This window comes from Somniosus microcephalus, chromosome 2 (assembly GCF_052327205.1).
Source record: "Somniosus microcephalus isolate GS21.2 chromosome 2, FLI_Smic_1.0, whole genome shotgun sequence".
Classification (NCBI taxonomy): domain Eukaryota; kingdom Metazoa; phylum Chordata; class Chondrichthyes; order Squaliformes; family Somniosidae; genus Somniosus; species Somniosus microcephalus.
In genome coordinates, this window is record NC_140988.1 from 173,633,829 (window position 1) to 173,661,003 (window position 27,175).

Sequence of the window (27,175 nt, forward strand, 5' to 3'; positions counted from 1 at the left end):
TCAAAATTTGAGAGCAAACCGCAACATAGAATCATAGAAATTTACAGCACGGAAGGAGGCCATTTCGGCCCGTCGTGTCCACGCCGGCTGACGAGCTATCCACCCTAATCCCACTTTCCAGCTCTTGGTCCATAGCCCTGTAGGTTACGGCAGTTAAAGTGCATATCCAAGCACATTTTAAATGTGATGAGGGTTTCTGTCTCTACCACCCTTTCAGGCAGTGAGTTCTAGACCTCCACCACCTTCTGGGTGAAGAAATTTCCCCTCAAATCTCTAAACCTCCTACCAATTACTTTAAATCTATGGTCCCTGGTTGTTGACCCCTCTGCTAAGGGAAATAGATCCTTCCTATCCACTCTATCTAAGCCCCTCATAATTTTATACACCTCAATTCACCTCCCCTCATCCTCCTCTGAAGGACTGATAACCAAAGAAAACAAACTCAGCCTATCCAATCTTTCCTCGTAGCTAAAATTCTCCAGTTCAGGCAACATCCTTGTAAATTTCCTCTGTACCCTCTCTAGTGCAATCACATCTTTCTTGTAATGTGACCAGAACTGCATGCAGCACTCTAGCTGTGGCTTAACTAGTGTTTTATACAGTTCAAGCATAACCTCCCTGCTCTTGCCTTTATTAGCTGAGGCATAGAATACAAGTATTCTGTATGCCGCCTTAACTACATTATCTACTTAGCCAGCTACCTTCAGGGATCTGTGGACCTGCATTCCAAGGTCCCTTTGTTCCTCTACACTTCTCAGTATCCTACCATTTAATGTGTATTCCCTTGCCTTGTTAGCCTTCCCAAAATGCATTACCTCACACTTCTCCAGATTGAATTCCATTTGCCGCTGTTCTGCCCACCTGACCAGTTCATTGATACCTTCCTGCAGTCTACAGCTGCTTTCTTCATTATCAACCACATAGCTGATTTTTGTATCATCTGCAAACTACTTAATCATACCCCCTACATTCAAGTCTAAATCATTGATATATACCACAAAAAGCAAGGGACCTAGCACTGAGCCCTATGGAACCCCACTGGAAACAGCCTTCCAGTCACAAAAACACCCATCAACCATTACCCTTTGCTTCCTGCCTCAACCAATTTTGGATCCAACTTGCCACTTTGCCCTGGATCCCATGGGCTTTTACCTTCGTGACCAGTCTGCCATGTGGGACCTTATCAAAAGCCTTGTTAAAATCCATATAGACTACATCACACGCACTACCCTCATCGACCCTCCTTGTTACCGCCTCTCAAAATTCAATCAAGCTAGTCAGACATGACCTTCCCTTACCAAATCCATACTGACTGTCCTTCATTAATCCGTGTCTTTCTAAATGAAGATTTATCCTGTCCCTTAGATCTTTTTCCTGTAATTTTTCCACCACCGAGGTTAGGCTGACTGGCCTGCAATTACTCAGTCTATCCCTTTCTCCCTTCAACAGTACAACGTTAGCAGTCCTTCAGTCCTCTGGCACCACACCTGTAGCCAGAGAGGATTGGAAAATGATGGTCCGAGCCTCTGCTATTTCCTCTTTTGCTTCTCTTAACAGCCTGGGATATATTTCATCCGGTCCTGGGGATTTATCTACTTTCAAAGCTGCTAAGCCCCTTAATACTTCCTCTCTCGCTATGTTTATTTCAGCTAATATTTCACACTCCTCCCTGATTGCAATGTCTGCATCGCCCCTCTCTTTTGTGAAAACAGACAAAGGGCTCGAATTTCCAAGCCCCGTGGAGGCAGGAGTGGTGGGAAAATTGCAGAATCGGGGGGCACGAACCCATCCCGCCTCTGTGCCAATGTCCCAGGAGTCGGGTATCCGACCTGTGCTGGGAGCCGCCTCCCCGAGGCGGGAAGGGGATTAGTGCCAATTAACTGCCTGTTAACAGGTAGTTTTTTGCCTAATCCCTATTTTTAGTCCTGAAGTGTGGGCTTCCCGACGGCTCCAAACCATGCCAAGTTAGTGAGGCGGACTGTCGGGTTGGAGGGGTCGAGATGTCTGTTGTGCAGGTGAGTGATGGGTGCGTGTGTGCAGAGTTAAGTGTGAGGTAAGTGTAAAGTGTTTTAATAAATTTTACTTACCTTTTTACTTTTCTCCTGCAGGCTTCCTTCCTTCAGTTCTCGGGAGTCCCTCAGCTCACAGGCACAGAAAGCAGAATGGCCGCTGAAATGTCAAAAGCTGCAGCATTCTGCTTTCTGGTCTGGAGAGATCTCTGAGTCTGAGTAGAAGGACTCAAGTTAGAAGACAGATTGTCAGTGTTTGACAGCTTCACCGAGCTGTCAAACGCTGATTTTTCATCTGTCAAAAGCTCTTGACAGATGAAATGTCAATCACTGACGCCACCAGTAACCAGGTGTCCCTTAATTGGCCTGCTGAGCCCGCTGGGCGGGCTTAACAAGGTCAATCAAGGGAAAATAGCGTGGGTTGGCCACAAGTCGATGGAGGCGGGACTACAACCCAAAAAGTGGGAGTCCCGCCTCCATCACGTCCCCATTGACAAAATCCAGCCCAAAGTATTCATTAAGAGCCATACCCACGTCTTCTGCCTCCAGACACAGATTACCCTGATGGTCTCTAATAGGACCTATTCTTTCTTTATTTATCCTCTTGCTCTTAATGTATTTATAAAAACATCTCTGGGTTTTCTTTGATTTTACTTGCCAACATTTTTTCATGCTCTTTGCTTTCCTAATTTCCTTTTAATTACACCCCTGCACTTTCTATACTCCTCTAGAGTTTCTGTATTATTGAGCTGTTGGTATCTGTCATAAGCTTCCCTTTTTTTTTTCTCTATCCTACCCTCTATGTCCCTTGACATCCAGGGGGCTCTAGATTTGTTAGTCTCACCCTTTTTCTTTAAGGGAACATACTTGTTCTGAACCCTCAGGATCTCCTCCTTGAATGCCTCCCACTGCTCTGACACTGATTTACCTTCAAGTAGCTGTTTCCAGTCCACTTTGGGTAAATCCCATCTCCACTTAGCAAAATTGGCGCTTCTGCAATTGAGAACTTTTATTCCTGGTTTATCTTTGTCCTTTTCCATAACTACCCTAAATCTAACTGAATTATGATCGAGCACCAAAATGCTCTTCCACCTGCCCAGCTTCATTTCCTAAAACTAAGTCCAGAACCGCTCCCTCCCTTGTTGGGCTTGTTACATACTGGCTAAAAAAAGTTCTCCCGAATGCATTTTAGGAATTCCGCACCCTCTACACCTTTCACACTAATTTTATCTCAGTTTATATTAGGGTAGTTGAAATCCCCTACTATTACTGCCCTATAGTTTATGCACCTCAGAAATTTGTCTACATATTTGCTCTTCTATGTCCATCTGACTGTTGGGGGTCTATAGTTCACCCCCAGCAATGTGATCGCCCCTTTTTTGTTCCTCAGTTCAACCCATATGGCCTCATTTGATGATCCTTCTAACATATCATCCCTCCTCGTAGCTGTAATTGTTTCTTTAATCAATACTGCGACCCACCCCCTCCCTCTTTTTTGCCCCCTCTCTCCCATCTGAAAACCTGGAAATTAAATGCATTTTTCTGACATTGATAAGATCATAGTACCATACAGCAGAGAAGGAGGCCATTCAGCCCATCATGCCTGTGACGGCTCTTTGAAAGAGCTATCCGATTAGTCCCACTCCCCTGCTCTTTCCCCATTGCCCTGTAATTTTCTCCCCTTCAAGTATTTATCCAATTCCCTTTTGAAAGTTATTATTGAGTCTCACCACCCTGTCAGGCAGTGCATTCCAGATCATCATAATTTGTGTTTTTAAAAAAATGTTCTCCTCCTCTCGCCTCTGGTTCTCTTGCCAATTACTTTAAACTCTAGTTACCAACCCTTCTACCACTGGAAACAGTTTCTCCTTATTTACTCTATCAAAACCGTTCATGATTTTGAACGACTATCAAATCTCCACTTAACCTTCTCTGCTCTAAGGAGAACAATCTCAGTTTCACATAACTGCCTGGTATGACTCAAATAAATCTCCTCTGCACCCTCTCCAAGGCCTTGACATCTTTTCTAAAGTATGGTGACCAGAATTGGACAGAATACTCCAGCTGAGGCCTAACCAGTATTTTATAAAGGTTTAGCATAACTTCCTGGCTTTTATACTCTCTTCCTCTTAATACAGCCAAGTTTTTTAATAGCCTTCTCAACTTGACCTGCCACCTTTCAAAGATTTGTGTACATACAGCCCCAGGTCTCTCTGTTCCTGCAGCCCTTTAAAACTTTACCTATTAGATTAATATGCCTCCTCTCATCGTAGCAAAATGTATCACTTCACACTTCTAAATTTCATCTGCCATGTGTCTGCCCATTTCACCAGTCTGCTTATGTCATCCTGAAGTCTGTTACTATCTGACTCATTGTTTACTACATTTCCAAGTTTAGTGTTATCTGCAAACTTTGAAATTATGCCCTGTATATGCAAGTCCAGGTCATTAAATTATATCAAAAAGAGCAGTGGAGCAGTGGTCCACTGTATACTTCCCTCCAGCCTGAGAGACAACTGTTCACCACTACTCCCTGCTTTCTGTCCCTTAGCTAATTTCACAGCCATGCAGCCACTGCCCCTTTAATCTCATGGGCTTCAATTTTGCGAACCAGTCTATTATGTGGTTCTTTGTCAAACACCTTTTGAAAGTCCATTAACCTCATCAGCCCCTTCTGTTACTTTATAAAAGAACTCAATCAAGTTGGTCAAACACGATTTGCCTTTAACAAATCTGTGCTGGCTATTCTTAATTAAATTATGCTTTTCCAAGTAACAATTAATTTTGTCCTGGATTATTGTCTCTCAAAGTTTCCCTACCACTGATGTTTGGCTGCCTGGCCTGTAGTTTTTAGTGTCCTCTACTGTAAAGACTGATACAAAATATTTGTTCAGCGTCTTTGCCGTCTCCATGTTCCCCACCACTAGTTTCCTGGTCTCATCCTCTAAGGGACCAACGTTCACTTTAGCCACCCTTTTTTTCTTTTTATATAGCTGCAGAAACTCTTGCTATCTGTTTTTATATTTTTTGCTAGTTTACTTTCATAATCTATCTTCCCTTTCTTAATTAATCTTTTAGTTATTGTTTGCTGGCTTTTAAATGCTTCCCAATCTTCTATCCTCCCACTAGATTTGGCTACTTTATATGCCCTTGTTTTCAGTCAGATACTATCCTTTATTACTTTATTATAAGCCACGGATGGCTGTCTTTTTTCTTTTACTCCCCTTTTTCCTCAGTGGAATATATTTATCTTGAAAGATGTGAAATATCTCCTTGAATGTAGACCACTGCTCTTGTACCGTCTTACACTTTAATCTGTTTTCCCAGTTCACTTTAGTCAATTCTGCTCTCATACCTTCATAGTCTCCTTTATTTAAGCTCAGTACGCTGGTTTGAGATCCAACTCTCTCACCCTCAAACTGAATTTGGAATTCAACCATATTATGGTCACTCATTCCAAGGGGATCCTTTACTAGGACATTTTTTATTAATCCTGTCTCATTACACAGGACCAGATCTAAGATTGCCTGCCCCCTGGTTGGTTCAGTTACTATACTCTACTGGGGGAAAAATTCAGTTGTTTGCGCCTCCCGTTAGTGCCTTAATGGGGCGCAAAGCAACTTGCGCCTGGGCGCAGCGATGTTTGCATCGCTTGTGAAATTAACTAGACATATTGAGTGGCGCCCCCTGCCTTACCGCCTGCCGCTAGCAACGACCGGTTGAGGGGAGCGTTATGCTGTCAGAAAGGGACTAGGGGAGCGCTATTTAAAGGCGACCGCTTCCTGCCTTTTTTTGTCGGTGACATTTTTGCACCACGCATTCTGAGAGAGAGACTTCTGGAGAGATTCAATGCTATGTGAAGGAGTTTTGAGTACTGAGCAGCACTTTGCCGGTTTATTTTGATTGGCCCTTCCTTGCTTCGCCAGCGCTCTGAGGTAGCGCCTTGGCCTTTGTGCCTTAAGACGGGTGTGAAGCGCCTGATTTAGCGCTCCAATCCCCTCCAGGGGTGATAAAAGCCAAGTTTGCTGTCGGAGGCGATAATTAGCGCCAGGCGCTAAACTTTACGCACGGCCAATAATGGCGCCCCAACCGGGGAGATACTGAATTTTTCCCCCTATGTATCTGGCCTTTTTGATCTAAATTGTGCTAAGTACTGCATAAAATAAATTAAATTCTTGTTTTGTAGTGTGCATTGTGTGAAAGATTCTTACCCTCTGGAGTTATTTAAAGCTTGGGACAAGTATAATCGAAACAAGACTTCTGAAAATGACCGTCCAGGTGAGAATTTTAGTAGCTTGTTTTTAGTGTTACAAAATCTGTCTCTTTTTGTGCCTAAAATAAATATTTTTTTGGCACACTTAAGAGAATTGAGATGCATCTTCCCAAACTTGGGACAGACAGGTGTAACTAACATTTGATGTTTGAAAATTACTTGCAGCAAAAAAACAAGAATTAAGTCATGTAGAGAATATTCTGATTTGTTGCATGTCATTTATGAGAGCATAACAAAATACCGAACGAGAAAAGATCCACCAGCCCATCAAGCCCACTCTTTCCAAAGCAAGAGATCAACAGGTGATGTGGGAGGGGGGTTGGACTCTCCTCCCACACCACCGGTTGACCCGTTGCTTTGGGAAATAATTTCCTTCTCCAACATCGCCAGTGAACAAAAGATCAATCACAATCATTGTGGGAAATTGGACCTTGCTGTGCAGTGCGCAGAACCGGGGCCAAATGCACCAGTTTCATGGTGCTGTCTCCCAATCCCAAGGACGTCTGAAATATTGATGTCCCTGGTGGCTGCCTAAAACAGGCGCTAGGCACCTTTTTTTTAATGAGTTCTAACACCTGCTTTAGGACCCCTCTGAAATTGGGATGCCCTGAGAAGGCTTTCTTGGTGTGAATTCGGCCTAACAAGTGGTCGCCCCCAAAAAGTAAGTGAAATCTTTCCTTTTTTTTATACCATGATGTGGAGTGCTCCTCGGCACTCCTGAGGGCTGCTGCTGGCCCACGATCGGCCTCTCTCCTGTTCCCGCCCCCTCCGAGATATTATCTGCCAGCGAGACAGACAGCTCATAATGGGCGAACTGACTCTAGAGGCATGACAGGCAGTAGCATCTCACCTAAATTATTCGAATGAGCCCTGAGGCCCAATTTTGGGCGAGCCTCTGGCCTACTGGATAGGGTGCACGCTTTGTGCGCAACATTGGTTTTACGACTGAAATCGGGCTTTAGCCAATTTTTGCCCCAATATCTCTAATACTTAATCCCTATTTTAACATGTTGATTCAGCTTCTTTTCAAAGGTTCTTTAGAACTACATGCCACTCTTTTTGAATGTCAGCATTCTCTAGAATACAACAAAATATAGGTAACCAAGAGAATATGCTTATCTGGGGGGGGGCGGGGGGGAAATGGAGCATGAGACTTCCTCTTTTTGAGCTATATTCTTTCCAGCCTTTTCCATGGTCTTTTCAAAGCTTAAAAAAAAGGCCTTCTCTAATACTGCTCCTAAATGAGCCATCCAAAGGTACGTAAGAGCTATCTTGGGGTGGCTTTCCCTCTGGGGGAAACTCCTAGCCTTTGATGGATATAAACCCCTGTCCTACCAGTCTTTTTTAATTGCACAGAAACATGCCCAACCAATCCATGCTGTTTATCCTCACACATGCAGTAGATCTAATCTCATGTGCTTTCCCTGTTTTCATATCCCTTTATTCCCCCTTTCTAGAAACATAAAAGATAGGAGCAGGAGTAGGCCATTCGGCCCCTCGAGCCTGCTCCGCCATTTAATGAGATCATGGCTGATCATCCAAATTCAGTACCCTGTCCCTGCTTTCTCCCCATATCCCTTGATCCCTTTAGCCTTAAGAAATATATCCAACTCCTTCTTGAATATGTTTAATGAATTGGCCTCAACTACCTGTTTAACTTCTTAAATGTTTACATTATCTCTGTTTCAATCATTAACTTTGGTAGTGCATTCCACAGCTTAAAAATTTCTCCTCTCTGGCCTAAATCTCTTGCATTTAATTACCTATTCCCTCATTCTGGACACCTCAATCACTGGAAACCGTCTGTTTCTATCTGCTCGATCTCACCCATTTATATTTTAAACTCCTCTGCCAAATCACTAGACCCAATTTTTCAAGTCTTTCTTTGTACTTGTATTTCCCAATGTCAGGCAGCATCCCAGTAAATCTGCACTCTACCCTGTATAGTGTGGAGCCCAGAACTAGCAAGCTATAAATTCAACATTGCATCTAGATGTTTATATTCTATACCTATTGCCATAAAATCCAGTGTTTCATTAGCTTTTTTATGTTCTTATCCACTAGAGTGCTGCTTTTAATAGCTTGTGAACCTGATCTCCCAAGTCCCTCTTTTCCACGTTGCCCAGCCTTCCCCTATTAAAAGTATAATGATTACTTTTTTTTATTAAATCAAAATATGTCACCTCACAGTTACTAACTACATTCAAACTGCCACATTCTTGCCAATTCCACTATCTTATTAATACCCCCTTGCAACCTCCTTTTGATCCTCAATGATTTATTATGCCTTCTATCTTGATAGTCTCTGCAAATTTGGACAGTATTTCCAAATTGTTGATGTACACCGTGAAGAAGAGCAATCCCTGAACAGAATACTGTAAGACGCTACTACCCACTTCCAACCACTCTGAGAAACTGCCCTTGACTTCCTTCTAACCAGTTTTTAATCCAATTTGCTACCCCCTCTCTTAATTCCATATCCCTTAATCTTCTCTAATAGTCAATTGGCAAAGGTTTTCTGAAAGTCCATGTACACAACATCCACTGCATTTCCCCTATCTACTATATCTGTCACTACCTTAAAGAACTCTTATCAAGTTTCTCAAGCATGATTTTCATTTCTGAAATCAATGTAGGCGGTTTCTAATTATTTTCTCGATGTAGATATTTAGTCATTTCATCTTGAATTCCAAAACTGTAATTACCCGGTTTAGCTCTGTCTCCCTTTTTAAAATGGGTACTACATTGGCCACTGTCCAGTCCTCTGCCCATTTCTCTCAGGATCCTTACATTCTTTGGTCTCATTGGCTTAACTGGCTTCTCTAATGCTTTCCTTTTTATTTATTATAATATCTTGCTTTTAGCAAATTCAAGATTTACCTCTTCTACAATATCCTCTTTTTGTAAATACTGATGTGAAATACTTGTTAAGTATCTGTGTCAATTTCAGTTTATATTCCAACAACTCACTATGCCCTCCTATCTGGGGTTCCACCTCACATTTAACTATTCTCTCTTTACTGATATATTAGCACTTTACAAATATATCCGTGTGCTTCATCGCCAATGTTTTAAAGGGATGGGTATCCCTGTGCATTTTTGGCCTTGTTGGTAGATTGGATAGGTGACAAATAACCAGATGTAGTTATTTTAAGAAAAATGTGTGACTGTAGTTTAAAGTGAAAATTGACCTATTCTCTTCATGGATACATTATCACTGATTTAGCCTTCTCAACATTCTTGCTACAGTGATTTGTCTGATTAGCTAAAATTGCAGAGTATTTGTGACAAATTGTAACATTAATTGGCTTTGAGAAAACTCATTGTCAAAGAAACCCCTTTTTTTTTTAAAAAAAGCAGTGAAGTAATATGAATGTTGGAGGCGTAAGCAGCATTCAAAGCCTTTCCAGTTTCCACTACAATCTAGCTTCTCAACTGCAAGGATATTTCTTTTGTTATTCTGATGTAATGCCCTGTTCTAAATTACTACTTCAAATCTCAATTTTTTTGATTATTGTAGAAATAATTATCCAATGGTTCAACGGTTAATTGCTTTGTAAATTTCACAGATTATTGAAATTTCTGAACATTGTACAGGTAAAACATATTTTCTCTTTACTAGATGAATCGCAGAATGAGCAGCTTTACATCATTTTTGAATTTGAATATGGCGGTTGTGATCTAGAGAGTATGAGAACCAAGGTAATTCTTTTTAATTGTTTTCAAAAGATTACACTACTCCTCTTTCTATCAAATGTATTAAATCAAACTGTTCCTGCAGATACCTTCCCTTGGAGCAGCAAGAAGTATACTGTATCAAGTAACTGCAACCTTGGCTGTGGCTGAAACTGCTTTAAATTTTGAACACAGGTAAGCGGGTGGGCAAAATCTTTCCTTTTCCTTGCGTAAAATAAGAAGACATGAGTGAGGACTGTGCTTTCCATTTTCAGGGAGCCCCTTCAATATTTAAGGGATCCATTTTTTGAGAAATTGACTTGTGGCAAAATCTTAACTCAAGTAAATGTATAGATTTAGCACGGTGACTTGTATGGGCTTTCACAGTAAGTACATTGCTGACTAGCTGAAAGCAGTTGAGGCTTGCGCACTGAATGTACACTGGTGCCAGGAATGCCATTTGTAATCAAATTGTTTCAGGAGCAACAAACATCACTGAACTCTTAAGGTATTCATGGCAGACCTGAATTTACGACCGATGCTTTAGCAATTTTTCCTTTTTTCAAATTGTTGTGTGAGGACCTCTCCTAGAATTCACTCAGTTTATATTGCAAATATTTCCCCATATCATCTTACCCTGACAAATGCTAGAGTATTATAAAGAATGTGATAACAGGACACTTAGAAAATATCAACAGGACTAGACAAAGTCAGCATGGATTTATGAAAGGGAAATCATGTTTGACAAACCTACTGGAGTTTTTTTGAGGATGTAACTGATGGAATAGATAAGGGAGAACCAGTGGATGTGGTGTATTTGGATTTTCAGAAGGCCTTTGATAAAGCCCCACATAAGAGGTTAGTGTGCAAAATTAAAGCACATGGGATTGGGGGCAATATACTGGCATGGATTGAAAATTGGTTAACAGACAAGAAACAGAGAGTAGGAATAAATGGGTCTTTTCGGGATGGCAGGCGGTGACTAGTGGGGTACTGCAGGGATCAGTGCTTGGGCCCCAGCTATTCACAATATATGTCAATGATTTGGATGAGGGAACCAAATGTAATATTTCCAAGTTTGCTGATGACACGAAACTAGGTGGGATTGTGAGTTGTGAGGAGGATGCAAAGAGGCTTCAAGGTGATTTAGACCAGTTTTGTGAGTGGGCAAATACATGGCAGATGCAGTATAATGTGGCTAAATGTGAAGTTATCCACTTTGGTAGGAAAAACAAAGGTAGAGTATTACTTAAATGGTGATAGATTTGGAAATGTTGATGTACAAAGGGACCTGTGTGTCCTTGTACACCAGTCACTGAAAGCAAACCTGCAGGTGCAGCAAGCAGTTAGGAAGGCAAATGGTATGTTAGCCTTCATTGCAAGCAGATTTGAGTACAGGAGCAAGGATGTCCCACTACAGTTATACAGGGCCTTGCTGAGACCACACCTGGAGTACTGTGCACATTTGGTCTCCTTACCCAAGAAAGGATGTATTTGCCACAGGGAGTGCAGCGAAGGTTCACCAGACTGATTCCTGGGGTGGCAGGACTGTCATATGAGGAGAGATTGGGTCGACTAGGCCTGTATTCACTAGAGTTTAGAAGAATGAGAGGGAATCTTATTGAAACGTATAAAATTCTGACAGGGCTAGACAGACTGGATGCAGTGAGGATGTTTCCCCTGGCTGGGGGGTCTAGAATGAGGAGTCACAGTCTCGGGATACGGGGTAGAAGATTTAGGACTGAGATGAGGAATTTCTTTACTCGGAGGGTGTTGAACCTGTGGAATTCTCTACCACAGAAAGCTGTGGAGGCCAAGTCACTGAATATATTTAAGAAGGAGATAGATAGATAGATATCAAGGGGTATGGAAAGAGAGCGGGAATTTGGTATTGAGATAGAGGATCAGCCATGATATTGAATGGTGGAGCAAGGCCGAATGGCCTACTTCTGCTCCTATTTTTCTGTTTCCATGTTCTGCTTCATAAGGGAGCTTCGAACATGCTGTTTCAATTCCTGTCTCTAGATGGGATTTGAAGTTGGTTCTGAATCAGCTTATATTAGAATTTGAAGATTACAAAAAAGACTATAATTTAAAACTGCATGAGGCACAGTACATCCTGTCTGTCATCACATTGCTGTCTCCCAAACAGTCATTGTCACGTTCTCCTTCCAAACTTTACAAAAACACGAAACAACAACTTGCATTTACATAGCGTCTTTAACATAATGGCCCAGAAATTCGGGTCTCCACGGGTGAGTACGCACGGGATACTCACCCGTAAGCTCAATGGAAGTGCCGGTTTCCTGCATGCACTGCGCATGCGCGGGAAACCGGCACTTCCGTTCCCCTGAAAGAAGGGGTTCAGAGTTCGAATGCGTGCGCAGGAGAGGCTGCGCATGCGCATCAAACTTAGTTTTTTTTCCAGGTTTCTCCGGGAGGGTAAGTCTCCAGAAGTTGCATATAAAAAGCAGTTGCAAGGCCTGCTTTTTACAAGTGGTGAATTAATTAAAATTAAAACATTTTTTCCACAGGTTTATTATTTTTAAATACTTAAAAGAAAGGTAAGTTTATTTTTAGCCCCATTAGAAAATAAAATTATTTTTTTCAAAAATTTAAATTATTGCTTAAAATAGTTATTTCATGTAATTTATAGTTTATTTAAAAAAATGTGATTTAAAAAAAAATTTATTTGAAGATTTAGTGATGTTTTGGGGTTTGTAGTATTTATAAGTTTGACAGCCCTTCCTATCAAACTTATGAATGAAGCATTCCCTGCTCCGATTGGCTCCCCATGGCCCACGTGATCCCAGGGGACGCATCGAACTAACTGCGCCCCTGGGATACGCAAGCACTGCGCGCCAGCAGCTGGAGCAGGCCCAGGATCGGAATTCCACGGGGGCCCACAGCTCAACGGCCGGCACGCAAGGTAAGTGCAGGTCGGGGGCTTACACCCGCGGGAAGCCCCCAACCCGAATTTCTGGGCCAATAAAACTTCCCAAGGCGCTTCATGGAGCGTTATCAGGCAAAATTTGACACTGAACTACATAAATGTATTGGGACAGGTTACCAAAAGCTTGGTCAAAGAGGTAAGTTTAAGGAGAGATTTAAAGGAGGAGCGCGAGGTAGAGGGGCCGAGAGGTTTAGTGAGGGTATTCCAGAGCTTTGGGCCTAGGCAGCTGAAGGCACGGCAACCAATTGTGGAGTGATTAAAGTTGGGGATGTGCAAGGGGCCTGAAATGGAGAAGCGCAGAGATCTCAGAGGGTTGTAGGGCTGGAGGAGGTTGCAGTGATTGGGAGGGGTGAAGACGTGGAAGGATTTGAACACTAGGATAAGAATTTTAAAACCGAAGCGTTGCCGGGTGGGGAGCCAATGTAGGTCAGCGAGCACAGGGGTGATGGGTGAGCGGGACTTGGTGTGAGTTGGGACATGACAGCAGAGTTTTGGCTGAGCTCAAGTTTATGAAGGGTGGAAGATGGGAGGCCAGCCAGGAGAGCAAAGGAGTAATGAAGTCTAGCGGTAACAAAGTGGTATAGATGAGGGTTTTGGCAGCAGATGAGCTGAGGCAGTGTCGAAGACTGGCGATATTAGAGGTGGAAGTAGGCGGTCTTGGTGATGGAGCAGATACGAGGTCCGATGCTCAGCTCAGCGTCCAATAGGAAGTTGAGGCTATGGCTATGCCAGTAATTTTATGGGTAAGTGTGCCATGTGGCATGGTACTAAAGTATACTGAAGAGAAACTCCCAGATTCAATCTTGTGCTGAGTTAGCTGATCTCTGCTGTGGCAGTAGTTAGAACATTACATTGGCATCAGCATTGCTGGGTTAGGAAGGGGTAAAAGCAGCCAATTGTCCTGATCAAATGACCCTTGCTGGCAAGTGCATGTGATATCAAGTGGATAATTTTCCTTTTGCACTTCAGTGCAGAGAATCACATGGGTGCAGCATTTATTTCAAAATGGAGAATTGCATGCCTGTAATGCAGTCCACCTTAATTTCCATGTATATTTAAATAAATTGGGTGGGCTACATTACTGGTGTGTGATCCTTCATGGAAAATTCTCCCCAGATGAGGACGGGATCATGTTCTGCTGGTATAAACTCCTTCAACAGTACAGGCCACTTTTAGGAGGTACCAGAGGTCTGCTGATATCTGTGCTTGAGCATTCCTTTCAGGGCAGATGTAAGGAAACAAATGCTTGTGTAATCTGGGCAGTCATTTAGTTCATTTGTCCATAAAACCATAGGTTGTCACATCAACACAAAGCGGTGTATGTCTGGAAATGTTGTGGAATGTTTCATTTACTGATACTGTAAATCAGCAAATTAAATGAAAGCTCATTCCACTCCAAGTTACAACCATCTCAAAGGCCAACATCATGTGTTGCACTAGAAATCACCTTAAGGCCACGAGATGTTCCGTACATTTTTACCAAATGCCATTATCCCGACCTCTCTTCCAAAATAAACCTGCTTTGTTTGGCTTGGCCTTAATATGAAATCGTAGGTAGTACAACCACTTTTTGGTGCCACTGTAGCCTAATCTTATGGCACAAAGGAGAAAATGCCGTTGCAAATATTTTTATTATTGACTTTGCCCTTCGATTGTAGTTTAGCTGGTCTCCTGGTGTGGCTTTTGACAATGGAGGGGATGTCACATCAATATATAGGGAAATAAACTACTGGAGGGCTACTATTCCATTGACTTTTATTGGCTTGAGGATAATAAGGTATGTTGAGAATAAACCACATTCAAAGAAAGAGAATGAATCAAACTGAAAATAGGTGGTTAATTCTATTGCAGGAACATTTGATATTAATATTTATATTACTGTACTTAAATTTTATTTTGATGTCTTTTTTTAAAGCTACTGGAAATTTGTGTCCCCAAATTTCATAGATCATAGTCATAACTGCACAGAAGGAGGCCATTCGGCTCATTGAGTCCGTGCCAGCTCTCTAGAGCAATCCAGTCAGTCCCATTCCCCCGCTCTATCTCTGTCGCCCTGCAAGTTTATTTCCCTCAAGTTCCTATCCAGTCTCCCCTTGAAAACATTGTGTGTGTCCGCTTCCACCACTTCCGTCGGCAGCGAATTCCAGGTCCTCACCACTTGCTGCGTAAAAAAGTTTTTCCTCACATCCCCCCTTGTATCTCTTGCCCAAATCCTTAAATCTGTGTCCCCTAGTCCTTGTACCATCAACTAGTGGGAACAGCCTTTCCCGGTCTAGCCCATCCAAACCCGTCATAATCTTGTATACCTCTATCAAATCACCCCTCAACCTCCTTTGCTCTAATGAAAACAAATCCAGCTTCTCCAACCTGTCCTTGTAGCTAAGATCCCCCATCCCCAGAACCATTCTGGTAAATCTCCTCTGCACCCTCTCAAGGGCCTTCACATCCTTCCTGAAGTGTGGTGACCAGAACTGGACGCAATACTCCAGTTGTGGCCTAACCAGCGCTTTATAAAGGTTCAGCATAACTTCTCTACTTTTGTACTCAATACCTCTATTTATGAAGTCCAAGATCCCACATGCTTTGTTAACCACTTTCTCTATGTCCTGCCACCTTCCAGGACCTATGCACATTAACTCCCAGGTCCCTCTGTCCCTGCACATTCTTTAAAATTGTGTCATTAAGTGTATATTGCCTCTCCCTGTTCCTTCTGCCAAAATGCATCACCTCACACTTCTCTGTATTAAATTCCATCTGCCCATTCTGCCAGCCTTTCTATGTCCTGTTGCAGTCAATTGATATCATCATCACTGTTTGCCTCCCCCCAAGTTTGGTGTCATCGGCAAATTATATATAATAAAATATAGTGGCCCCAGCACTGACCCTTGGGGAACACCACTGTCTACCATCCTCCAGTCTGAAAAACAGCTGTTTACCACAACATGCTGTTTTCTGTCCTTAAGCCAATTTCTTATCCAAGCTGCCACTGACCCACCTATTCCATGAGCCTCCATTTTGTTAACCATCCTTCTGTGGTACTGTCAAATGCCTTCCTAAAATCCATGTAGACAACATCCATTGCATTCCCTTCATCAAAAAATTCAATTAGATTAATCAAACACGATTTGCCTTTTACAAATCAGTGTTGGCTCTCCTTAATTAGCTTAAACCTCTCCAAGTGCCCATTAATTTTTTTTCTTATTGTTTCTAAAACTTTACCCACCACTGATGTTAAACTGACCGGCCTGTATTTACTCGGATTGTCCTTGCACCCTTTCTTGAACAATGGTGTCACATTTGCTACTTTCCAATCCTCAGGCACCTCCCCCGCATCTAGGGAAGATTTGAAAATTATGGCAAGCCCTTCTGCTATCTCCTCCCCTAATTCCCTTTGCAACCTGGGATGCAAGCCATCTGGACCAGGCGACTTGTCCACTCTAAACATACCCAGCCTTTCTAGTACATCCTATCTATCAATTTTCACCCTTTCCATTGCTTCTACCTTTTCCACTGCTACCGATATTTTGTTAGTATCCACCTCCTTAGTAAACACCGATACAAAGTACTCATTGAGTATTCTAGCCTTGCCCTGCGTCTCTAAGCATATATCACCTTCTTTGTCTCTAATCGGTCCCACCCCACCTCTCACTATCCACTTACTGTTTACATGCCGATAGAAGATTTTTGGGTTCCCTTTTATGTTAACTGCCATTCTACTCTCATATTCTTGCTTTGCCAATCTTATTTTCATCTTCACATCCCCTCTCAACCGATTTGGTCTGGTTCTCCCTTGAAGAATTCACCTGACATACATCATACACCCTCTTTTTTGTTCTTTCATCTTCTCTATCTCCCTCGTCATCCAAGGAGCCCTTGCTTTGGCTCTCATAACCCTTCCCTCTTGTTGGAATGTACCTAGCCTGTACTTGGAACATCTCCTCCTTAAAGATCACCCATTGTTCCATTACAGTTTTTCCTGTCAGTCTTTGGTTCCATTTTACCCTGGCTAGATCCTTTCGCATCCCATTGAAGTTAGCCCTATTCCAGTTTAGAAGTTCCACTCTAGATTGTTCCTTGCGCCTCTCCATTGCTAATCTAAATCTTATGATACGATGATCACTCGTACCCAAGTGTTCTCCCACAGACACTTGGTTGACCTGACCCACCTCATTCCCCAGCACCAGAGCCAGCAATGCCTCCTTCCTAGTTGGGCCAAGAACATATTGGTCAAGGAAATTCTCCTGAACACATTTCAGAAATTCCTCCCCCCCCCCCCTCCTTTCCCTTTTACCCTAGCATTATCCCAATCGATATTTGGGTAATTAAAGTCCCCTAATATCACCACTCTATATAGCTCTTGCATATCTCTGCAATTTTCCTGCAGATTTGCTTCTCTGCCTCCCTTTCACTATTTGGAGGCCTATAGAATACCAGCAATAGTGTGAGCATACCCTTTTTGCTCTTCAACTCTAACCAAATGGATTCTGTCCTTGTCCCCTCAAGAACACCCTCCCTTTCCAACACTGCAATGTCTTCCTTAGTCTGCACTGCCACCCACCTCCCTTTTTTCCTTCCCTATCTTTTCTGAACACCTTTGTACCCATGAATATTAAGTGCCCAGCCCTCACCGTTTTCAAGCCACGTTTCCATTGTTGCCACATCATATTGCCGCACAGCTAATTGTGCTTGCAGCTCACCAACCTTCTTCATCACACTTTGTGCGTTTACATACATGCATTCTTGTTGTGTATTTTGAATATGTATTAGAATTGTTCCACATGGGATACTGTAGTGGTGATTTGCAATGCACTATGGGAAATGTAGTGCATTGAGTGAAGAAGCACATTGTAAATAAAATGGCCGTTAACTAAACTCTCCACCCCGGAGTCCTCAATTGTTATATATAGGTAAGGGTATAAAACCCCTTGAGACACAACAAAACTGGCGACGAGGACGACGGACTTGCGCATCACTTTGCACTGGAATCGGCGATTGTTTAAAGTAAGAAGTTCCTGTCTTTTCTTAATGGCGTGCCTGCAGTGTAGTGCTGATGCAATCGCCTCGTAAAGGTGGTGGTTCATGTGTTACACAAATAAGAAGGGGGAGAGTAACGATACAGTGAAACGAAGTGGAGGAAAAGGACTGTAAAGAAAACAAAATGGCTATGCTAACCGGAGCGTTTGGACCATTTGATGAAACGGCGGAGCAATGGAGTGCTTATGCAGAGCGTTTCGGATTTTTCATGACTGCAAATGGCATTGAAGATGACGTGAAAGTGGCGACGTTCCTCAGTGTGATCGGAGCAAAAACATTTGGCTTGTTACGGAGTTTGATGCACCCGGATAAGCCCGGCGTTAAGACATATGATCAGATTGTGGAAGTTTTGGAAACACATTTCGCACCCAAGCCGCTGCTGATTGCCGAGAGGTTCAGGTTCACAAAGGAAACCAAGGGGAGGGTGAGTCCATAGCCGAATATGTTGCAGTGCTAAAGAAGCTAACTGAGCATTGTGAGTTTGGTGAAACTCTAAATGACACTGTCCGTGATTGGTTTGTGTGTGGATTAAGATGTGAAGCAACACAGAAGCGCTTGCTTACGACTGACAAACTGACGCTTAAATCAGCAGTGGAGCTAGCTGTGTCTATGGAGTTAGCAGCTAAAGATGCACAGCTGTTGGGGGCTGCAACAAGAGTGCACAGGGTAGCAGCTACACCGGATAAGCATGCAAGGGGTGCCAGAGAGTATTATAGATGTGGAAGGTCAGGTCATCAGCCATCTGACTGCTGGTGTAAAGACCTGACCTGTCGGAAATGTGAAAAGAAAGGACACATTGAACGTGTGTGTAAAGGGCAAAGCAAACAATCCTACACAGAGACACACAAAAACAAACAAGGAAACACATACATCCAACTGACGTTCTAAAAAGAAAAACCTACACATGGTGAAACAAGAACAGGAAGACAGTGACACAGACTCTGATGGGGAGCTGAATCTCCATGTGTTAACGGTGAATGGAGGCTCATCAGGCGATGGAGTCACTCCACTACTAGAGGGAATACCGGTCAAAATGGAGCTGGATACGGGGGCTGCTGTCTCCTTGATTTCAAAGAAGCTATTCAAAGAAAATCTGAACCACCTATCACTGACGCCGGCCAAGCTCATCTTAAAGACCTACACTGGGGAAACAGTCCCAATGCTGGGTAAGACGGAGGTCAAGGTGGAGCTTAATGGACAAACGATGATGCTGCCAGTTTACGTGGTCACGGGTGACTATCCATCCCTGATGGGCAGGCCATGGTTGGAGAAAATTCATCTGGATTGGAAAAAAGTGAATGCGGTGTCAGTCGAAGAGGCAGGGCTAGCATCAGTGTTGACAAAGCATGTGGCTGTCTGACGGAGAATTGGGGAGGATGAAGGGGATTACAGTCAAACTCGAGGTGAAGCCTGACAGCCAGCCACGATTCCTGAAGGCCAGGAGTGTTCCCTACGCCCTCAGACCAAAGGTGGAGGCTGACCTGGAGCGTCTAGTCAAGATAGGGGTCCTGGTGCCGGTTTCGCAGTGAGTGGGCCACGCCCGTGGTACCAGTGATGAAGAGTGACGGCGCGGTTCGCTTATGTGGAGATTTCAAAGTAACAGTGAATCCTGTGCTCTCAGCTGAACAGTACCCCCTCCCCATCATTGAAGATCTTTTCGCGGGTCTAGCAGGCGGTCAGAAGTTTAGCAAGATTGATCTATGCCAAGCCTACTTGCAGATGCATGTAGAAGAGGACGCACAGAAGTACTTCACCATCACCACCCACAAGGGCCTCTACAGGTACTGCCGCCTACCCTTTGGTATAACGTCAGCACCAGAATTGTTTCAGCGGGCTATGGACCAGATCTTAAGCGGCATTCCAGGGGTACAATGTTATCTCGACGATATCCTTGTCACAGGAAAGGACGACAACGAGCATCTGCAGAACCTGACGAAGACACTGGGAAGACTTGAAGACTATGGCTTGCGCGTTTGCAAGGACAAATGCGAATTTTTCAAGCCATCAGTGGAGTACCTAGGCTATGTCATCACAGAATCACAGAAACCCCACAGTGCAGATAAAGGCCATTTTGGCCCATCGAGCCTGCACCGACACATATTCCACCCGATCCCCGTAACCCCTGCACCAACACACATCCCACCCTATCTCCGTAACCCCACGTATTTAATCCCCCTAACACTAAGGGTCAATTTATCATAGCCAATCAACCTAACCTGCACATCTTTGGACTGTGGGAGGAAACCGGAGCACCCGGAGAAAACCCACGCAAACACGGGGAGAATGTGCAAACTCCACAGTCACCTGAGGCCGGATTCGAACCCGGGTCCCTGGCGCTGTGAGGCAACAGTGCTAACCACTATGCCACCGTGCCATGACGCGGGCGGCCTACACACAGCACCGTCGAAAGTGAAAGCCATTGCCGACGCTCCTGCACCTACAAATGTCGGCCAGCTGCGGTCATTCTTGGGTCTCCTGAACTATTACGGAAAGTTTATTCCACAGCTGGCATCACTGTTGAAGCCATTACATGAGTTGCTGTGTCCGGGCAAGGCCTGGGCGTGGACGAAGGAGTGCGAAGCTGCATTCAAGAAAGCCAAAGCAGCTTTGACTGACCCCAGAGTGTTGACGTGCTTTGACCCGTCATTGCAGATTCAGCTGGCCTGTGATGTGTCGCCTTATGGCGTCGACGTGGTCGTGTCCCACATCTTTCCCTCGGGCGAAGAGAAGCCGATTGCATTCGCGTCAAGGTCCCTGAGCAAGGCGGAGGTGAAATACCCGCAGATCGAAAGAGGCTTTGGGCATCATCTTTGGAATCAAAGTTCCATCACTGCTTGTTCGGAAGGAAATTTACCTTGCCGACAGATCATCGTCCTCTGACATCGATCTTTGGTCCACACACAGGAATACCCTCCCTGGCAGCGTGCAGGATGCAGTGCTGGGCGCTGATGTTAAGTGCTCACAATTACAACATCAAATACCGACGGTCAGCAGCACATGGCAATGCGGACGGATTGTCAAGACTTCCGCTGCCTGTGCCCTCTGGGCTGTGAGCAGAAGATTTTCTACTTTGACATGGTGAGCAATGCCCATGTCACGGCCCGGCAGGACAAGAAAGAGACCAGAGTGGACCCTACGCTATCTAAGGTGCTGGATCGGGTGATGCGAGGAGACTGATCACGGGTGTCAGACGCACCACCTGAGCTCCTACCTTACCTGTCAAGAGGGAAGGAGTTGTCTGTCACATCAGGATGCCTCCTTTGGGGCATGCGAGTGATCATGCCACCAAAGCTGCGGAAACATGTCCTCAACGAGCTGCACTCAGGACATTGTGGTATTGTCCGGATGAAGGAGCTGGCACGGAGCTACTTCTGGTGGCCCGGTCTGGATCATGAAATTGAAGTTGAAGCGAAATCATGCCCATCATGCGAGACAACCAGGGATACGCCAAGAGCAGCGCCACTGCATCCATGGGAATGGCCGGCGACACCGTGGTAACGGATCCATCTGGACTTCGCTGGACCAGTGGAAGGAGCGATGTTCTTGGTCGCGGTGGACTCCCATTCCAAATGGCCGGAGGTTGCAGTAATGTCCACTACCACTACGGAGAAAACCATCGAAACTCAGATGTTCGGGCAATTTGGTCTGCCGGAGCAGATCGTAACCGACAATGGAACACAGTTCACATCCCAGGAGATGGAGGAGTTCCTCAAGAGCAATGGAATCCAGCACACGTTCTCCGCGCCTTATCATCCATCCACGAATGGATTGGCGGAGAGATTTGTCAGAACGCTGAAACGCGCGTTGAAAGCGGCAAGAAGTGATGCTCCTCTAAAGCAGCGCCTGAATGCTTTCTTGCTGAAATACCGAAACACGCCTCATGCTACGACTGGAGCATCTCCTGCTTACCTACTCATGGGAAGGCAGCTACGGACACGCCTTGACCTGCTGAGGCCAACGTCCACAGAAGCAGTGGTGCACGCCAATCAGCAGGATCAAGTCAGCAGACGAGCTCAGAGGTCCAAAGAACGACACTTTGTGGTGGGGGGCAAAGTCCTCGCGCATAACTACACCCCCCCCCCCCCCCCCCCCCCCCCCGGAGCGGTGGGTCCCGGCTATGGTCATTCAAAAGACGGGCCCCGTTTCGTACCGAGTCTGCACCGGAGACGACCGAACATGGAGACGGCATGTAGACCAGTTACTGCCAAGACAGTTGCCACAGGTAACCCAAGAAACAGAGGATCAAGGACCTGCTGGGGGCTCCAGCAGGGACTGGTCGTCCGACCCTGAGACGGTGGCACCATCCACTCTTCTGCCATCGAGGGAGGAAGTCACGCCTGCAGGGTCACGGGAGAGCCAGCCAGAGCCTGCTCCTGAGACTAGGCGTTACCCCCAAAGAGAAAGGCAGCCTCCAGAGCGCCTTAGTTACAGTTAGTGCTAACCGGTGTGCATGGGGCAGAATAATCCCCAGGGTTAGCGGAGTGTAGAGGCAGTCTACCCTCTCTTCCAAAGTTATAGTCATTTTCAGTTATTCTGTTTTGTGGACATTCTATTTTAAGGGGGAGGAAATATGTTGTGTATTAGAATTGTCCCACATGGGATACTGTAGTGGTGATTTGCAATGCACTATGGGAAATGTAGTGCATTGAGTGAAGAAGCACATTGTAAATAAAACGGCCGTTAACTAAACTCTCCACCCCGGAGTCCTCCTTTTATAATTGTTATATAGGTAAGGGTATAAAACCCCTTGAGACACAACAATTCTAAACCCACTTTTGAATTTTTCATAGATAGCAGACTAAGAAAGACTAATATAGTACTACTACCGCCTCTACTACTATCCAACGCACTCCCTCTATTATGCACCTTATTTCTCTTTTCTACTCTGATATGCTGGTGCCTATCTCCCTGCCAAGCTAGTTTAAACCCTCCCCACGAGAATATTGGTCCCGGCTCTGTTTAGGTATAACCCATCTGGCTTGTAGCGTTGTAGAGGTGCCACCTTCCCCAGAAACCGTTCCAATGCCTCAGGAACCTAAAACCCTCCCTCCTGCAACATCTCTCCAGCCATGCATTCATTTGTTCTATCCTCCTATTCCTGTACTTACTAGCATGTGGCACCGGGAGTAATCCGGAGATTACTACCTTTTGAGGTCCTGCTTTTTAATCTCTCTCCTAGCTCCCTAATACTCTGCTTGCAGGACCTCATCCCTCTTTCTGCCTATGTCGTTGGTACTGATATGGACATGACCTCTGGCTGTTCACCCTCCCCCCTCCGTGTCCTGCAGCTGCTCAGTGACATCCTTGACTCTGGCACCAAGGAGGCAACATACCATCCTGGAGTCACGTCTACGGCCACAGAAACGCCTGTCTGCTCCCCCTAATTATCGAATCCCCTACCACTATTGCTCTTGCACTCTTTTTTTCTTTCTTCCCCCCCCCCCCCCCCCCCCCCCACCCACTGTGCAGCTGAGCCACCTGTGGTGCCATGGACTTGACTCTGGCTGCACTCCCCAGAGGAACCATCGCCCTCACCAGTACTCGGAACAGAATACTGGTTGAAGAGCGCAATGCACTCCGGGGACTCCTGCACTACCTGCCTGGTGGTCCTCTTCTGCCTGGCAGTCACCCATTCCCTCTCTGCCTGCTTACTCTTAAGCTGCGGGGTGACCACCTAGAAACTTGCTATCCACGTAACTCTCCACCTCGCGGTTGCACCGCAGGGACTCTAGTTGGCGCTCAAGCTCCGAAACCTGTAGCTCGAGTTGCTGTAGCTGGCAACACTTCCCGCACATGTGGTCGTCCAGGCTACGCGATGCATCCAGGACTTCCCACATGGTACAGGATATGCACTCCACGGGACTAAGTTGCCTTGCCATGCCTTTATTTAATAGACTAAGAACTAACCCAGCAGAAATAAACTTATAAACTTTCACCAATCAGCTCCTTCCCTTGTGCCGACATCACTTTTTCAAAAACTGCCTCTGTTGAATTGCTGCCGCTCCTTTTAACTGCTCCGCTCTCGCTGAGCTCCCTCCAGGTGTACTTCTTCCGGTCTCGTGCTCCTGCTGCTCGGGACTGCTCCGCTCTCGCTGTGCTCCCTCCAAGTCTGCTCCTTCCGGTCATCTTAAGGGGGTGGAAATGTGATGGGACTGGATTTCCACCTGCCACTTTGCCCAGCCATTGACGTTCCAAATCACAAGACAGAAATTTTAATATTCCGATCAGATGGACCCCACCTATGGAGGCAACACCCCAGTAAGGTGGAAAGCCGTTGCCTAAAGAAAAGTAGTGGAGACTTTTTTTTGTTTGCCCCTCGTTGAGTAAAGGTGTGTTTTTAAGGCAATTACTCCCTGGGATCTATTAAACTTTCCTGGTATCATTCTTGGGACTGCCTTAAGGCCCAGTACGGAACCTATTCCTGCTCTTGGGCTCAATGGGATTTTTGCCAGCTATCTTGAGTTGAGCTGCGTGTAATTCCTCAAGTCCTCAAATCTGGCTGACCGAAGTAGGGACCAAAAAGCACCCACCCTTTTGGACTACAATTTGTGGAAGTTGTGCAGGGTAGAAACCTGGCAGATCTGGATTCTGCCTCATTTGTGGCTTCCCTGCTGGGAACGCATTCATTCTATCCTCCCCAGCCCCAGGAATTTTAGGCCTGAGGTATTTTGCATTTTATAAGCTGCAATGTTTTTCTTTGATATTAATTGTGCAGTATCTGAGTCCTTGTTTGAATTCAATTTCAGAGACTTGCACTGGGGTAATGTTCTTATCAAGGAAACTGACATCAGACAGATTGGATACAAATTGTGTGGGAATACTTTCAATATTGACACCCATGGATTTATGGTCAATATTATTGATTATACTCTATCAAGAATGGGAAGAGGTCAGTGATAATGCAAATATAAGCTCTGTGTTTGACGTTTAAATATTTCTGTTTCCCTTGATCAACTGGACTTGCAGGTTTTTAATCAGCTCATACATTGTGGTACTGGAACTAATACTAATATAGTAAAAACAAACATCAGGAATAGCTTTATAACGTAGGAACAGGAGTAGGCCATTTAGCCACTCGAGCCTGTTCTGCCATTCAATGAGATCATGGCTGATCTGCGACCTAACTCGATGTACCTGCCTTTGTACCATATCCCTTAATACATTTTGTGTACAGAACTATATCAATCTCAGATATAAAATTAACAATTGACCAAGCAGCAACTGCTGTTTGTGGAAGAGTTCCAAACTTCCACAACTGTGTGTAGAAGTGTTTCTTCACTTCACTCCTGAAAGGTCTGGCTCTAATTTTTAAGCTATGTCCCCTAGTCCTAGACTCCCCAACCAGCGGTAATAGTTTCTATCTACCCTACTGCATTTTATTGCAGCATTTAAATCAGATTGATTTTAATATCTTAAACTTCGATCAAATCATCCCATAATCTTCTAAATTTGTGTAATCTCTTCTTGTAATTTAACCTTTAAAGTCCATGTATCATGCCATGTGTCAAATCTACGCCACAATCCCTCCAAGGCCAACATATCCTTCCTACGGTGTGATGCCCAGAATTAAGCACAGTACTCTAGGTGTGATCTAACCAGGGCTGTGTATAGCTGCAGTATGACTTCTAACCCCTTGTATTCTAGTCCTCTAGACATAAAGGCCAGCATTCCATTAGCTTTTTGATTTATTTTTGTACCAATCTATGACATTTTAATGATCTATGTGCATGGACCCCCAAGTCTCTTTGGACTTGAAGGGTAACTCCGAGTACTTTCTAAATGGTGAAAAACTAGAAGTAGTGGAGGTCCAAAGTTGATGTCCTCACACTTGCTTATATTGAAATCCATTTGTCACAGTTTTGCCCATTCACTTAATCGATTAATATCTCTTTGTAATTTTATGTTTCCATCTACACTGCTTACAATGCCACCTATCTTAGTGTCATCAGCAAACTTGGATATGTGGTGCTCTATTCCATCATCCAAGTCATTAATAAATAGTGAATTGATCCCCAACACAGATCCCTGTGGGATGCCACTAGTCGCATCCTGCCAATTAGAGTACCTGTCCATTATCCCTACTGTCTCCTGCTGCTCAGTCAATCTCCTAACTAGGTCAGTAATTTGCCCTCAAGTCCATGAGTTTCAACTTAGCCAACAGCCTCTTATGAGGTACTTTATTGAATGCCTTCTGGAAGTCTATATAAATGACATCCATAGATATTTCACTGTCCACTACTTTAGTCACCTCTTCAAAAAATTCAATCAAGTTTGTCAGACATGACCTACCCGTTACAAATCCATGCTAGCTCTCTCTGATTAGCTGAAAATGTTCAGTGTTCAGTCACTCCATCCTTAATTATAGACTACAGATGTTAGGCTAACCGATCTATAATTCCCTGGTTTCCCTCTCTCGCCTCTTAAATAACAGAGTGACGTGCAATTTTTCAATCTAAAGGAACGGTTCCTGAATTGAGAGAACTTTGGAAGATCCTAGTTAGGGCATCTGCAATGTGCTCACCTACTTCCTTTAAAACCCTGGACTGACTCTAATATTAACTCTAAATTGCTTAAAGAAAGCACTTTTACCTAATAATGAGAACATTTGTCATCTGCCCTAGTCTGTTTCTTTCTAATTTTCTCATTTTTATAACTCTTTTTTGTTTTACCTTTTTTTAACATAATCTAACTTATTGCCATCCTTTCCTTCCTCCTTGAAACAATTAAATATTGAACATTTTTTTGCTTATTATTTCTTCTGGATCCCATTCTCCATTTTAGAGGTGTGAGCACATTTTCTTTTTCTAAATAGCAAGATGAAGGATTTTCAATGGCTGGCTGAAAACCATCCCAGACATGGAAGATTAACATTGTCAAAACCCAGAAGAGTTATTGCCACTGACTACTTATTTTACATGTTACTCCCGAGCTCAGTGGACGAGAATGTTCTTGGATTTGAAAATTGTCACTGCTCTTCAATATTGTATAGCTGTTGCTTGGTAACTAACTGTTGATTATTACTCAGTCAGCTCAAAATGAATAATTAGTCCTTCAATGCAGATATCATTCTTTATTGAGCAATGCTATTAGAAAAAAATGGAAAACCACCCTAATATGTCCAATATATGGTTGGGAAAAAAATAAGTCTAGTGCTCCCTTGATATAACACTATTCTTGGAATCCAATGAAAAATAGCACATCAAACATCACTAAAAAAGGAAGGTTGGAATG

The 27,175-nt window shown here is 44.1% G+C and overlaps 1 protein-coding gene across 2 annotated transcripts in view; it reads left to right on the forward strand.

The window, feature by feature from the left end:
* haspin (histone H3 associated protein kinase) overlaps positions 1-27,175 on the forward strand; it is a 71,841-nt gene that overhangs the window by 25,198 nt on the left and 19,468 nt on the right. For both annotated transcript variants that reach the window (XM_085966880.1, XM_085966889.1), the window contains exons 9-12: positions 6,196-6,287; positions 9,905-9,984; positions 10,064-10,152; positions 24,691-24,833. In XM_085966880.1, the coding sequence (XP_085823006.1) occupies positions 6,196-6,287; positions 9,905-9,984; positions 10,064-10,152; positions 24,691-24,833 (404 nt within the window). The remainder of the gene's footprint in view (positions 1-6,195; positions 6,288-9,904; positions 9,985-10,063; positions 10,153-24,690; positions 24,834-27,175) is intronic.